We start from the raw sequence: 12,703 nt of genomic DNA, 5'->3' as shown, positions 1-12,703 counted from the left end.
CTCCATGGGCTGCAGGTGGACATCTGCTCCTCCATGCGTCTCCATGAGCTGCAGGGGGACAGCCTGCCTCATCATGGTCTTCACCATGGGCTGCAGGGAAATCTATGCTCCGGCACCTCAATCAACTCCTCCCCCTCCTTCTTCACTGACCTTGGTTCTGCAGAGTTGTTTCTTTTCTATATTCTCACTCCTCTCTCTGGCTACTGTTGCCCAGAGGTTTTTTTTCCCCCCTTCTTAACTCTGTTATCACAGAGATGCTACCACTGTCACTGATGGGCTCAACCTTGGCCAGCAGCGGGTCCATCTTGCAGCCGGCTGGCATTGACTCTGTCAGCTTTTCACAGAAGTCCCTCCTGTAGACCCCCCACTACCAATACTTTGCCATGCAAACCCAATGCAGGTTGGCTTAGGAAAGTGGGAAGCTTCTGGCAGCTTCTCACAGAAGTTCCTCCACTAACAAAACCTTGCCACACAACCCCAATACAGCCTGTTTAATACACATGCAGCCTCTGCCTGCTCTTTCTTCTATGCCTGTTCAACACAAGTGCAGTCCCTGCCCGCCCGTTTTTCTGTGACTGTTTAACACACACTTGGCTGCTGGCATGCCCCTGTTCCAGCCTGGAGGCTGGTGCATCCTGCCCTGTCTCCAGGCTGAGTCAGGACCTCTTCCTGGCAGCCAGTGGGCAGGAGCCCCTGAGTCTGGGGAGGAGCGAGTCCACCCCTGCCTGTGTGTGCTGTTGGGCAAGGAGAAGTGGGCACCAGCAGCTCCAGGTGTGCAGGGAAGTGAAACAATTGTCTGCACCCAAAGGTATTACTTGGATGCATCTTACCATGCAGGAGAGCCAGGCTACAAGATTATGTTTCACAGAGACATCTAAGCCCGTGATGGGGTGAGGGGGGAGGGACCCAGTTTCAGCACACAGACCTTTGCAGCAATTTCCTTGGTGGGGCTGGACATCCTTGTGCTGAAAGTGTCCGACTCATTGCAGGGTACAGAGAGAGCCTGGGAGCATCACTGTGTCACCCACCACTTCTGCAGCTGGGCATTGAACTGCTGTGGCTCTGCCATCCCTTTGCTGTGATCATCCTCTGCCAACACGAAATCACCCAAATACTGCTATGGGGCCTTGATCCTTAGCTGTCAAAGAAGTCTCTTCCTTTCAAAGACAGATTTGTGTTCAGAATACTTGGTTTTGGTGGTTATTTCAAGAGAGAAAGTCTGATTTTGAGGCACAGAGTGTAGTTTTCCTGCGTCATTCCTCTGTCTTCTTGAGGTTTCAGCATGTCAGTCTTCTTAGACTTTCAAAACACGTCTCGACAGCACTAACTACCCATTCCTCGTATCCCTGTGCTGGCTCCCAACCCACGCGGCATAAAACCGAGCTGCTCTGCTCTACCTCCCGGAGACCGGAATAGCCCAGTTTCCCGCCGGCTTCACCGGCCTGCCAGCCACTCTTGGCTTATTTTGTTGTGATCCAAAAAACACACCCTTCTTCAAGCATTGACACATCTCCCAAGTGTGGACACCCTTCCCGAAAATGTGGGTCTGTGTTCGTCTTCCCTCACTCTGGCTAGAAGAGGCTCCTGTAATGCTTCTGGTATTTAGGCACCTTGATCTTTGATGTCTCTGTCTCTCCCCTTCCAAGAACACAAGGACCTGATCCATCTCTTACTGGCACTGAGTCTCCATTGCATTACGCATGACCAATCATCCTTTAGGATACATCATTTCACTCATCTTAAGAGCCACAGGCAGAGCTGAAGCACAACACTGATACCACACCATGGACACTATCAATAGACAGAAATCTTGGTTCATCTACTGACAAAATTCTGCATGTCCAGAATGATCTATGTCCTAGTTGCCAGAAAGTTTATTTATTTATTTAAAAGTGGATGAAACTTTTCCTTCTTAGATAAAGAAAAGAGGAGAAAAATATTCTCCAGAAAGTTCTGTTTTCACCGTTATTGAACCACGCCCTGTCCTCTTCATATAAGAAATATTGCCAAAGCCACAATCTTTCATCATGTGGTTCCTTTTAAATAACCTCCTAGGTACTAAAGGTCAGGATGATTTTAAAAAAATAACCTGGTAGTATGAAAGAACTTTTTTTAAATGCAAAAAGACAAACAGAGGAATCCTACGCAAACTTGCCATAAATACAAGGGATGAGGATGATGATGAGTGGAATAAACTACGTTCATATTGCGTTCATCTGCTTTATTTTGTCTCAAATTTTGTTCAGTTCAAAACTCTAATATAAAAATAGAATTACTCAATTTATTGCAATTCTGAGCCCACTCTTATATCCCTTTCCCATAGATTTGTCCTTCGAATCCACTGGGAATAGTCTCACAACGACTGCAGCCTTAACTTTGTAGATATTTTTATCCATCCTCACTACTAAGCTTATTGCCAATATTGGTTCTACCATCTAATTAAGGTGAAAGAATAAAAATGTAAAACTTTGGGTTTTTTTCAGTTATTTTTGTCCAATTTTTTTCCTTCTTCACATTATTTCAGCAAAGAAATATTTTGGAGGGTGGGTATTTCCTACATTTGCTCTTTGCTGAAAATTGAATAGTTTCTGATAATCTGCAGAAATCTCTGGCTCTTTTTTCTATAAATACTTGCTTATTTCTGAGCCACAGTTTTGAATTACTTTAAGGCTGAAAATTTGGGCACTTTTTTAAGGTGATTCAGAAGCAAACCAGATACCTCTGCTTTGGAGGTGGCAATGTTGACCTGTAGCAGGATGGGTGTCTGAGGGCAATGAAGGGTTTGGTTTAATTGAATTAATCACCACTGTCTGCCAAAGCCCCCAGTAAAGGTTGTACTCCTGGTGTGTGGTGTGTGTGTGACTGTGCATGTGGTGCTTGGCTACTGACATGTGCACATTCCTAACCAACTCTTTGAAACTTCATTATTCAGCTCTTTAAAGGTTTTAAAAGCTATATAATACCAAGCTTTATATTTAAACATTCAGTCTATAGCAGACCATATTATTGATTGGCAATTCTACTATGAGAGCATCCATGAGTCATAGTCAGGGACCAGGAATGTATTGTGCTTGTGATGTGCACAGCGTAAAGAAAGAGGATTAAAGAGCTTAATACCTAGTTACTTCTTAGGAGACTGAGGGGAGACCTAATTAATGTTTACAAATATGTTAAGGGCAAATGTCATGAGGATGGAGCCAGGCTCTTCTCAGTGATGCCCAACGATAGGACAAGGAGCAATGGGTGTGAGCTGGAACACAGGAGGTTCCGCTTAAACTTGAGAAAAAACTACTTTACAGTGAGGGTGACAGAGCCCTGGAACAGGCTGCCCAGGGAGGTTGTGGAGTCTCCTTCTCTGGAGACATTCAAGACCCGCCTGGACGCCTTCCTGTGTAAAATTGTTTAGGTTCCTGCTCCGGCAGGGGGATTGGACTAGATGATCTTTCGAGGTCCCTTCCAATCCCCAACATTCTGTGATTCTGTGATTCTTTAATTTCCCTCCTACTCCAAAACATTGTGTATTTTCTGGGACCTAAGAAGCTGCCTCAGTGGAGGACAAGTGCATATAAAAAAAAAGAGATAAAAAATGGGGTTATAGAAGATTTTAAAATCATGATGTTCTGCTTTAAATCCATTTTGATAAACAAGGGTTGTTGCCACTGTTTGAGAGCATGGCTGAACAGATAACTGAAGAACCTGCCTTAAAGCCCATCTCTCACCATCTCCCTCAAATATTCCTGAAATTGCTTTTCTTTTTCCTCAGCGAAGGAGAAGCTGACATGGTGGGACAACCCCTGCCCTTCCCAGGGGCAGAAGAGGCACCACGCTCCTCTCTCCTCCTGTTCCTCTCCTCCTTTCCACCCAAGGCAGTGGTGGCCTCACCAAAACGTTTGTCTTCCCCAAGTCTGGTCTGTAAGCCAGGCTGGGAGGAGGGCAGGCAGTGACACGCTGACAGGCCAGTGTACCCTGAGCACAGCATCTCTCTCCGTGTCACCCCCAAGGCCCAGCTCTGGCTGGTTGTCCCCAGCCCTCACGTCACCTTCCTTCCCCCCACAGTGACATATCCTCTGGGCCATGGACACGGGGACTCCTCTCCCACCTGCTGCCCGCCGCACACCTCCTCTTTCCTCCTGCAATCTTCCCTGAAAAACAAACCACCACCCCCAAACCCACATTTTTTTCCAAGCAACCCTCCCACTTTCTGTTTGCCTCACCCTCTCCCTCATTATCCTGGGTCTTGCTTTTGTTTGTCTTGGCTATTTTGGGCTGGAGGCTCTTTGGGGAAGGGAATACAGTTTACGTGTCGCCTGCCCAGGATGTGAAGTGTTTGATTCCTTCCAGCTGAGCGAAGCTGAATTGATAAATGAGGCATAAACTTGACTGAGAAGTGTCTACCTGAGCGTGGGCACCTGCTTAGCTGAATCAGCTTTAACAGGTATAATTCATTAAACACCTGCAACCTTATGCTTAGGGAAAAAAATAAAGTAAAAAAATCCTATTTTAAAAGGCACAGATAATAGTTTAATGGCAAATTTTTCCAGGAAATCCAGTCAAGGCTATACTCTAGTGAAGTATAGCATGTCCATATGGTAGCTATAGAATAAACTATACTCTGTGGCTCCGAGCACCTTCTGCACTGGTGTAATTCATGAAGGACCACATTTAGTGTTATTTACAATGAGAGTTACATATAATTAGTTGGAATATGGAAGTATAAATGTATAAATTAAAAGCAGTACCACATACTAAGAAGCAACTGTGCTTTTCTCTAGCCAATAGCTCTGTTAAAGTGACTCCACTGATACATTTTTTAATTATATTACAACCTGATACTATAACTATACTACCAGTTGCTAAATTATGGTATTAAACAGACCTAACATAGAAAGGATTGGAATGGAAATGTTTATAAGAGGTGTGTGTGATACCTCTTCATTTCGCTGCCAGTAAGATGATTATTCATGTTAATACCTACAACACTCCAAACCTCCACACCTGGCAGAGTCGTGGAAACATCTGGTCTCTATTTTGCAGATCTGAGGCTCTGTTATCATCTTTTCAGCCTTTTAATTATATGTAAAAACAGTTTCTGTTGTAAAAAAATGTCAATTATTTCAAATGAATCAACAAAAACTAGGAATTTTTTGTGTGTGTTCAGCACCATTTAACCATGTAGCTGAGAAATGAGATGCTGATATAAAGCATGAGAAATACAAAAGGGAGTTTATTCCTTTTGATAGAAAAAGTGATGTGAGAATTCAGTGAAAAATGAAACCCGAGTATTTTGAAGCAGTATGTCCCATTTGTACTCTCTGTAAGGAGAGCAATTCTGATGAGCACCTATCACATCTACCAGGAATCTCTTTCTCATTCTTTGGTTGAGATCCTCTCATCTGTAATAGAGGAATATTTGTCATACAAGGCTAAATGCTGATGGCTTTTCCTTCCTTTACACAAGGGAACAGAATATGCAGAATACTAAGCTCTGTTCACACAGTTTAAAGAAAAAACTGAGACTACAGTCTCCCTCTGCAGCCACCAAAGCCTTTGGCTTGCACTGTGAATGGTCACTGGTCCTTAAAATATGTGAGCTTCTGATAACAACATTCATACACTCTCTGTTCCCTTTTTTGGGGGCCCATCTCTTTGCAGGTGCCTCATTCTGCAGCAGAGGGCAATGGTAAATGATTTTTTTTTTATGTGACCTCTCTGTGCTCCCTTCCTTTAAACATAGTGGCAATATGCGAGGCTTTCCAAGCCCCTTGGGGCAGTGCATCATCTTTCCTCCATGAAATTACAAGCTGTGGTTAGGGCAAAGGTTGTGAGCTCTCCAAGAATGATGCCGGGCCAGGAGTGATGCTGGGCCAAACGCGTCTATGGAGTTGTCATCGGTTGTATCACAACCGCCTGGGCCCTCTGAACTAGAACCTTTAATACTTTTTACCTTCTTTTACACCTGTACAGTGACCAATGAAAATCCAGTGCTGGGCACTATTTACTTGGTTCACATATTAACTACTAGACCACACGGGGAGTGGCAGAGAGCCAAGCCCAAGATAAGCAGTGAAACGCCCATGGTCTGTCTCTGTTATTAGTTCCTACTTCAGAGTCAAGAGTAAAACACCAGTCAAAAAGTAAGCTGAAAAATTTAATTGTTTTATAAAATAAGATTATGAAATTCCACGTAAAAATCCAGCTTCTTAAATATGGTACATTCACTTCCTCACAGAATATTTAAATATTCAGGTCACTTACGCTATATTTTCACTGTATTTGAGTTAAAATCATCGGATAAATTAAATCACCCCTATCGAAAGATACCACAACTTATACAAATAAAACTAAGCAATAATACTTTTTTTTCTTAAATACAAAATGTAAAGAAATTAATAACTCTTAGAGCATGCTACAAAATTTTGCCAGAAAAATATATGGGATCATTTTTGTTTAACTAGAAAATATACAGTGTGCTTTTCATTTCTCTTCCCAAAATTCAGTCTCATACAATTTCCATTTAACTTAATAAATATGTACAACAAAAAGGTTTATTCCTCACAGAACATAAATAGCAAATACTGTAGTAGAGCCTGGTCCAGCATTCTTTTCTCATCTAGTGACTATAGTGGGGCTTTTCAACTCTGAATGTGCAAAAATGCAGAATCAGGCTCTTAGTGTTATCAACAGGTTAATAGCTTTTACAAAAGTGATTTTATTAAAAAAACCCAACCAAACAAAAAAACAAACCCCCAAAAACACTGCAAAAGACTTAAAGCTATTCCAGTCAGGCATTTCTATAAATAGTAAGACATAATGCAGGGAAACAACGTTCCAGTTTAATTACTGCTGGCAGTAATTAGGGAAAAACAGTCAGTGGAGAATGAAAAATATCTTGAATTAGACACATCTTACTTTCACTGATTTAATTTGGTTGCCTATCATTTCTAAAAAGAGTTTCTGGTATAATCTATACATTGTAAATCTGTGAAGAAACTTAATCACCTTCTTCAGACTTTGAATGGTTGGTTTCGGAAAGTGGTGTGTTTTCAAGTGCTTCAGTCCATACATTAAACCTTTAATAGTGTCTTGGTCGCCATTCTTTATTCTCCACAGATTGAGAAGCTTCAGAACTTGCTCTGTAGGTTGACACAGTTTCATTGTGCGTTCAATATCTTCTTTTCCCACTTTCTTGCCTGGTAAGCTTGCCATCAGTGTGTTGAGATGTTCAAAGGTGAGGTTTGGGTGGCCAATATGCCTTAAGACACTAGTTTCGCAAAGATCGATATCTATAGAAGACAAGAAGAAAAGAGAGTTAAGTACAATGCATTACAACTTCACCGTGGGCTGCAAAAAAACCTCCAAAATTTCAAGGTGACTATTCTCTCACAATTTTTTTTTTACTTTATTTCCAATAATTCTCTTAGCAATGCCTTTTTTAGGCTCTAATTATGAATAGCACTTAAGAATTTAATAAATTTGCAAATACAAACAGCCCCAAATTACATACAAACTTCCTAGCAAGTATTTATTGCTATATGCTTGTTTCATCCATCTTGTAAAATGTTCTGCGTACGTGCTAGGACTCCTAATGAAAATTTGGCACTTCTTCATAAATGTCTAGGCAAGCTTTGTTAAAATTGTAATTTGGTTTTTTTGAAGTATTCTAGACACTTCACAGTCTGATACAACCTACATACTAAAAAGGAGAGAGAAAAAAACATTTCTGCAGCATTTTTCAGATCTTTTTGGAGTGTGCAAATGGTTGTTGGAACGTGGCAGTTGTTGATGGTGGCTCACATGGAAGAGTTGGTCTGACTCTCATAAAATCCTTGCTGTTAACACTGCAGCATTATTTCACCTTTGACACTTGTCTTGGCAGATTCAGCCCAAACAAAGCGGTGAATTGGCATGACAAGTAGGTACCGGAAGGGAAAAAGAAGGGAAAGCCTGTCTGTGTATCCCTCAGTCCCATGCATCCCCATTCCATGAATAGATGTCCTAATCCAAGGTGTCAGTCTCCACTTTACAGAAAACAAATTGCACTCTCAGTTACAGGCGTCCAGCTCCCTCTAACCTCAACCACCACGGCTCAGATAGAACAGTGGGAAACATTTTCCCCACTATATCAAAATTCTTCATATGTTGTGCAGTCTCAAAAGGGGATCTCAGCTGTGACACCACACACGCTCCCAAGGGGGCTACAAGTCTGGGAAGAATTCAGCCCTTGACTCATCAGGAGAAGCTGAATTCTCTTCCTGCTTCCCCTCAACCTCACTGTGCTTACTGCATCAATAAATCTCAGTTAAGCCCTGCAGGTCCTCCTCAGAGCATAACACATCACCAGGAGCTATTTGATCCCAAGTAATTTTTAAAATGCCATTTTGAAGGTTGCTTTTAATATATGTGCTATCAAAATAAGGTACCTTGAATAATCTTCTTAACCATATCCTGCTCTTTGTTTTGCTGCTTCCATAATTTCATAAGCTGGAAGGTCTGCTCTTGAGAACTGTGCCTTTGTTTAATCCTTTCGATATTTTCTGTGCTAACCTTTGTCCCAGGCAAACTGTCTGCTAGGATGTTCAGCCAGTTAGGGGTGAGCTGCGTAGGAACAGCAAACCTGAAAAAAGCCTCCTCGCACAGGGTTACATCTGAAATGAGAAAAACAATATGTCAGTTGTTCTGATCTCTGTTATCCTGCTTGTCTCTGGGAGGGGAAAAAAAAAAAAAGCAGCAAGTAGCGAAGATGATAAGGAAAAAAATGCTTAAAAAAACAAAATAAGAAGTGGTCTTTATAGTGCTGTCACTTTCTGTGCTTAAGTTCCATTTGGTCAGACCTACAATAATTAAAACTCTACTCTGGCCATCACCATAGCAGGCAAATGGCTACCAAGCTAGATATTTTTATCATAAATGCTGATACATTCATTTTAACTGCAATTAAAGGCATGTTTTCAGAGCACTCTTCCTTAACATGATACATACCTATTCCACATTTTTGAGGTGCTGTATCTGTATTTTCCTGACAGACGTTGTCACGAAATGCGTTTCCCTTCAATGCTATTTTGAAACCCAGTGCACTACAGTTTGTGTGCTTCAGACAGGCTGCTTTGGATGATGTTTCATTTGAGAAAAATCCTTCTGGACATCTCTTACATACAGTGTCACTCTCAGGGGTACCTGTGGAAACAGCAAAATGATACCTCCAATTACATATAACCTCAACTGTGGAAAAAAAATACAATAACATAAAATAAGATATTCCTCCCAAAATTGTGTTGGCTTCTGCTTTTCTCATTTCTGATCTATGAAGGAATCACATTTAAGAAAAAAAACCCAAAAAACAACATTGTAATTTTTTTAAAACAAAAGAGATTCTTTAAGGGAATTATGCTCCCGCTGGAGTAATAGAATAAATAGAACTCTTAGATACACTTGTTATCCACATTAAAATCAGTAATTACTGACTGAATCAGTAATTTAGTAAAGTAATATCTTTAAATCGGTAATTACTTAAGTCTGTTCAGACATTACATGATATCTGACCTTCAACTGTACAAATATTCTGTAAAATAAATTTTTAAAAGTAATATTTCTGAACTTTTTCTGGGCTTTAATAAATTATTATTTAAAGCAAAGAAAGTAGATCTTCCAATGTAGAAAAATATTTAATATACATACATGTGTTTTGCTTGGTGTTTTACTTTTATAAGGCATAGTTCCACTTCAGAATCAAATACATGATACAACAATACAATAATACATGGTTCTATCACATTGACAAAGAAGAAGAAAATTAATGCTTGAAATCTAGAATAATGCAAACAGTCTAACCACTGGTGTCAAGAAAATAACAGCACCAATAAATGCTGTATATTCACTCTTAATTCACCTTTATTCAGCCAACACTTGAGCAAATGCCTAAAGTCTAGTATCTAATACTGCATTATTGAGCATGAACTTAAGCATATGCTTAAAATTCTTTGGAAATAATTGGAAATTACATTTTAATAAGAAAATGCCTCCATCTAGTGTATTTTGGAAGTATTTACATGTGGATGCTTATTTTAATGCTAGCTTTTAAATAAATTTTATTTATTTTGGACATTTCTTTAAAGGAGAAGAGTATGAATCTCCAGTTTTCAAACAGCTGTGAAATAACAAATAATACTTGCATACACCCAACCTAGCACTTCTTCCATCAGACAGCAAGTGAAAACAAAGGATAATTTTTCAGTTGTGCATCTGAAAATCAGAGACCCTGTATACTGCCAAACCCCAGATCCTTGGCTCTTGGCAGCCAGGGCCCCACCCACAGCAGCAGCATCTGCCCTTGCATTTTCTCGTGCTGCCCACGGCTCTGGGCTGTAGGAAGTCAGTTAGCTCTGTGGAGAATTCTGAATTTTTAGCAACTTTCCCTGCTACAGACAGACTGCTGTTGTGTACCAGCAGTGAGGAAGGGGAAGAAAGGAGAGTCCCTGCAGATGGTGCATGGCTCTGCTCAGAGCTTCCCGTATAACCTCTGCAGCACAAGAGGGAAATAAAGCAGGTAATCCATCAGTGTTCTCAGGGCTGAGCAGAAAGTCACCTCCCAGCTTTGTCAGCTTCTTCTTTGCTGCTTATCTGGCCACTCTTGCTCGGGGCACAAACCGCCGCATTGCGCCCGCCTTTCTGCTGCTCCCTCCAATTTGCCAGGAATCCCCCGTTCTCCCCAGGGAAAGGGCAGCGCTGGCAGGGAGATAGCACAGCCTGGCAGCAGCGCTGCGTCCCCAGGGCATTGCTGCCACATACAGTGCCAACCCCGGCAGAAACTAACAAAACCTCAACCTACCCTCACAAAAGGGGACTACCAAAGTAAAGTGAGCTAGCTGCTCAACGTAATGATGAGCAACCAGCAGTGGGAAAACAGACTGCTAATGCTTTAAGCTTTGAATGAGACACTGGACCATGCTATCTCCCTGTGTGGCAGCAGAAGTATATTTCTGTACACTTAGATTTTATTTCACCTGAATTTACATGGTTACAAAGTTCAAGGCTATCATATGGCAGAAAGTGGGAACACAGTGTGGTCCGTGCTTATTCAATTGTTAGTCGACACCTCACCTCAAAAACTGACTATTGACACAGGGGGATGCACTTATTTTTACAATGTTTTCATTCCTTGTTTGAGGTCTGTTTGGGTTTAGCTGGTTCATTCTGATGGTCTTTTGGAAACCAACTTTCCAATAAATTACACGATTCAACAATTTATCTTCTTCCAAAGTTTGTTTCACTTTGAACTGAGGGATTCAAATTTGTCCACCACAGTTTCACTGTGCTTGCAGGGATGCAACGGGCTGGTTGCTCAGAGAATTTATACTTCTTTGTTCATCTCCCAAATGGTCTTTCTGAGAACTTTGTTCCTGGCCTTTTTTTGACTTGTTGCCGAGGCACAGTGGAACCTCATTAAACCAAGCCCCTGGGTAGAATGATTTAGATTAATGAAGGTTTATAATATGGAAATGCAGCAGCTGCCAGTGGAAATGCTTATCACTGGCAAGGGTGTCAGGGAAAGGCTTAGGTAACCAATTACTCAGGGACTAGTGAGCAGCTACAGCAGAGACATTATTCCTTAGGTCAAAGTTGTTCTCCAGTGAGATGTTCATAACCCAAGAAAGGACTCCCAGCCCATCATTCAGCATAGCTCTAAAATGGACAGGCCAGTCCTAGCGTTTCTCATTGTATATATATAATTCCCAGGGAAGTAACTCTGTAGTCTGGAGATTGGTTGCCTATGGGTTCATGTCTAAGATGCTTTGATTTTTCTGTATTCCCTTCCTCAGTGCTCTTCTCCAGGCAGTTATCAACCTCTGGTACAATGACAGTTTACAAATCTTTCAGGCTGTATTAAACACTGGAGCTAAACTGGGCCATGACATTTCCCAAATGATAAGTTCTTCTCTCAAACTAAAATACATCATTTATTATTGGTTTAAAAATTTATGTTGTCTTAAATGAAGAATACATTCCACTGAAATTCGCCGCTTCGCTCTACATCCCCACCAGACATACAGCACAATGCAGCCTTCTTGACAAAGAAATGGTTGTTTCTTTGATAATAGTAACAGTTTCCCTAAGAGTTCCACTTGGGATGCTGATAATTAATTGTTACCACATATTGCTGTGATGTTAGAGCTATATTAATATTGTTATAATTATACATTTGGTGTCAAACACGTAGTGCTCCTGGTGTTTGTCAAGATATACAGTTGCTTGAAACAGCAGATTTCAAAATGAATAACATTATTATTTATCTCACACACAAATACTACATTCCAGATAATGTTCCTTTAAAAGAGGCAATCTATCATGTTTCTCATTAGAGTGCAATTTGCTACATTTGCTACTGCCATTAAGTTATATATTACAGTAGGAGCAGGGTATTCCACTGAGAAATGTTCCTTTGGCTACAGGCCAAACGATGCAGACTAGGAACAGGTTCAATTGGCTTTACAATTTACTGTCCTGTAATTTCATCTGGACAAGCCTCTTTCCTAATCTTGTAACTGCCACGAGTCGTCGACGTGCTGCAGAGCTCTAATTAAGTCTGTGCGTATTGAAAAGCCGTACCTACCTGGCTGTGCAACACCGAATCCGGGAGGACACTCTGTGTGCTTTAAACAAAACTCCAGCTCCAGGTACCTGCCTGCGACGCACTCGCAGACGCGGT

At 41.2% G+C, this 12,703-nt stretch overlaps 1 protein-coding gene across 1 annotated transcript in view; it reads right to left on the bottom strand.

Annotated features, from left to right (window-relative positions):
• Nucleotides 1-6,136: 6,136 nt before the first annotated feature.
• TNFRSF11B (TNF receptor superfamily member 11b) overlaps nt 6,137-12,703 on the bottom strand; it is a gene marked incomplete at its 5' end in the record, with an annotated part of 6,849 nt that continues 282 nt past the window's right edge. The window contains 4 exon segments of the mRNA XM_010172383.1: nt 6,137-7,283; nt 8,421-8,645; nt 8,980-9,174; nt 12,608-12,703. The exon segment at nt 12,608-12,703 is cut by the window's right edge and continues 31 nt beyond it. Coding sequence (XP_010170685.1) covers nt 6,895-7,283; nt 8,421-8,645; nt 8,980-9,174; nt 12,608-12,703 — 905 coding nt within the window.

The sequence above is a fragment of the Antrostomus carolinensis genome, unplaced genomic scaffold, assembly GCF_000700745.2.
Source record: "Antrostomus carolinensis isolate BGI_N321 unplaced genomic scaffold, ASM70074v2 scaffold44577, whole genome shotgun sequence".
Classification (NCBI taxonomy): domain Eukaryota; kingdom Metazoa; phylum Chordata; class Aves; order Caprimulgiformes; family Caprimulgidae; genus Antrostomus; species Antrostomus carolinensis.
The sequence above is the reverse complement of the archived record's forward strand: the minus strand, read 5'-3'. Positions and strand labels throughout refer to the sequence as shown.